This window comes from Vespula pensylvanica, chromosome 6 (genome assembly GCF_014466175.1).
Source record: "Vespula pensylvanica isolate Volc-1 chromosome 6, ASM1446617v1, whole genome shotgun sequence".
NCBI lineage: Eukaryota > Metazoa > Arthropoda > Insecta > Hymenoptera > Vespidae > Vespula > Vespula pensylvanica.
This window is the reverse complement of record NC_057690.1, coordinates 1,193,959-1,197,196: the sequence shown is the minus strand read 5'-3', so window position 1 is coordinate 1,197,196 and position 3,238 is coordinate 1,193,959. Positions and strand designations below refer to the sequence as shown.

Below are 3,238 nucleotides of genomic sequence, written 5' to 3'. Positions count from 1 at the left end.
TTTGATATCTAGATCACATCGCATTGATAAATGTCGGCAAAGAATTAACGCATGGATCGTTGAAGATAAAAAGATAATTCCTTGAGATTTTCTACATTACCGACCAATCGCTCGGTATTTATCGATCGTCGGTAACGAAATTGAAAAATGGAAATCTCAAAAGTTCAATCACGCGAACCGTATCGAATCTTTTAACAATGAAATTACAACTATTAAAAAATCACAATTATTAACGTCCCTTAAGAGAGAGAGAAAAAAAAAAAGGAAAAAAAGAAAGAAAGAATAAAAAAAAAAGAATTGTTTCAAAACGAGATACGAATCTCCATAATTGTTCACGGATCCATAACGATCGATCGAGATATGAAATCTATCGATCTTTTCCTATATCTCGTTATCTTCTTCTCTTTTCTTTTCGTTTCGTACTATACGAAATAAAAAAAAAAAAAAAAAAAGAATTTATATCATTTGAATTTCCAACAGAGACTTTCGTTAATCGAATTCACGAGATACGCGAAATATCGTCTCGATCAACGAAAAAAAATTGCGAGAAAATCGTACAGTCGATTCTCGAAAAGTCAAAAGGAAAAAAAAAAGAGAAAAAAAAAACAGCGCGTCTATTATGTTTTTGTCTTCTTGCTTCTTTCTTTTCGTTTCTTTTTTTTTTTTTCTTTTCTTCGTGTGCCTGCAGGAAACGTTGTGAAAACGATTTAAATGATCGTTTCTATGATCTCTCTCTCTCTCTCTCTCTCTCTCTCTCTCTCTCTCTCTCTCTCTCTCTCTCTCCATCTCTGTATCTGTATTTCTTTCTTTCTCTCTGTGGTCAACGACGAAAAAATGTTTCGTGAATTAAATCGTCTGGCGCTAAGCTGGCACATGATTCGGTAAACTAGACGATGTCTGCAAGGGCGATCGAGTCTGATGAAACCTTAGAAGCTCCGAAACGGTCACTGCGACACGTACAACACCACGACCGCCCTCGAGAACGTCGCTCGCACAACAAACCAGATTCTGAAACAAAATTGAACAAAATGTGATCAGTCTTTCCGATCCTCGTATCAAATTTTTAAAAAAATGTAAAAAACAAAAAACGGAAAAAAGTATGCTTGCCAGAAGTGTTTACAACAATATCATGTTAGAATCGAATTAATAAGAAACTTCTTTTTTTAACGATCGATAAAATGATCCTCGGGTAGATAATGATTAACCTACTTTAATCCTCGTATCTGATTAAAAAAAGAAAGAAAATATTACGTTCAGCAGCAATGCGTATTATATTTAAAAATTCGAACAAATGACAAACTCTTTTTTAAAACGATCGATAAAATGATCTTCAAATAGATAATCATTAACCAACTTTAATCTTTGTATCTGATTAAAAAAAGAAAGAAAATATTACGTTCAGCAGCAATGCGTATCGTATTAAAAAATTCAAACAAATAACAAACTCTTTTTTAAAATGATCGATAAAATGATCTTCAGGTAGATAATCATGAACCAACACACTTTAATCCTCGTATCGGATTAAAAAAAGAAAGAAAGAAAGAAAGAAAGAAAGAAAGAAAGAAAGAAGGAAAGTATTTCGTTTAGCAGCAATGTGTTTCATATTAAAAAATTCAAACAAATAAAAAAATTTTTTTTTTCGAATGATCAAAAAAGTGATCATCAAATATTTATTAAACGAGACGCTCTAATTTTCATATCAAATTTAAAAAAGAAAAAAAAGAAAAAATATATTTGGTTACTTGGCAATAATATTTATAATAATATGTATCGTATCAAAAGAATCGAATTGATAACAAATTCTTTTTTTCGAATGATCTATCAAATGATCATCAGAAATTGATTACAACAAAAATCAATTCAAGCACTCGATGAAAGAACCAAGAGAATATTAATTATTCACAATTCAAAAATTTTTTGCAAATAATTTTCGAGGAATGTTTAGTACAAATTTTGTTGTTGTTGTTTTTTAATTTGCATCCACCTGTTATCACGAGCTTATGAAAAAGAATAGTTTATTATAAATGACGATAAGTATTACAATATCGTTACATTTTATCCAATACAATCAACGTTACAATGTACGCTTGTAAACGAAAAAAAAAAGTCAAATTACAGCGACAGAGTTTATTTTTTATTTTTTATTTTATTTTTAATCAAACTAAAAATGTGTTACCCAACAGAATTGATCGCTCTATCGGGTGCATTCTCAATCTTTTTTCTTTTTTATATATTTTTCTTTTAATATTGTTTCGATGCATCACGATCGATGATGAGCAATCGATGATAAGCAAAAAAAGAAAAAAGAAAAAAAAAAATAGAAATAGAAAACGAGAGGCGTTATAAAAGTTCGCACAAATGTTTTGTATCGTTTTTTCTTTTTTTTACAAGTAAACAGCGTTACAAAGCGTTATAGGATCTAAATCCCCGAATCCCGCGAATTAATTATCTATTGGAAATTTCTCGGTTCGTGGATGAAAATAAATAAATGAAGAAAGGAAAAAAAAAAGAACAAAAATGAACAAACATAAAAAGAAGAAATATAAACGAAACAGCAATTCAATGTATCCCAAGGTACATTTTTATTGAATAAAGGGATAATTAATTCGTCCCTTTGTGCGGGGGTTTGATAAAAGAAAAAAAGAAAGAAAGAAAGAAAAAGAAAGAAGAAAATTATAAATGACAAACGACAAAAAGGGAAAAACAAACAAAGAAAAATAATCGTTAACAAATGTAATAAGTATTAATAAAAAAAAAAGACGGAAAAATGAAAAAGGAAAAACATAACTTTGTACGATAATACTTGTAAACGTTAAATACTATGATATAAAACTTGTGCGTAGCAAGTGTATCATCATTCGACATATACATACACGCAACATATGCACGAGCTACACGTAAGTACACAAGCAAATACGCACATACATACATACATACATACATACATACATACATACATACATACATACACGTACACAGGCACACACATACGCACTTACATACATACACGTAACAGAGACACGCATCGTATTCGTTAATTAATACGAATTTCATTTTGATGAGGAGAGTTTGCGAGTGTAAGTAAGTAAATAAGTAAATAAGTAAATAAGTAAGTAGGTACGCGAAGATAATGTGTACGTATGGGAAAAGTTCTCTTATTTAAATGTAGTTACCTAAGTTGTTCGAAAGGAGCACGTAAGTAAGTATAAATTAGTACTCACTTAGTTTTTTAAAATAA

General features: G+C 30.0%; 1 protein-coding gene across 1 annotated transcript in view; it reads right to left on the bottom strand.

The window, feature by feature from the left end:
* Positions 1–771: 771 nt before the first annotated feature.
* The window catches only part of LOC122630172 (leucine-rich repeat and calponin homology domain-containing protein-like), a 61,310-nt gene continuing 58,843 nt past the window's right edge, over positions 772–3,238 (bottom strand). The window contains exon 13 of the mRNA XM_043814379.1: positions 772–1,008. Within this exon, the coding sequence (XP_043670314.1) occupies positions 862–1,008 (147 nt within the window). The 3' untranslated portion in view covers positions 772–861. The remainder of the gene's footprint in view (positions 1,009–3,238) is intronic.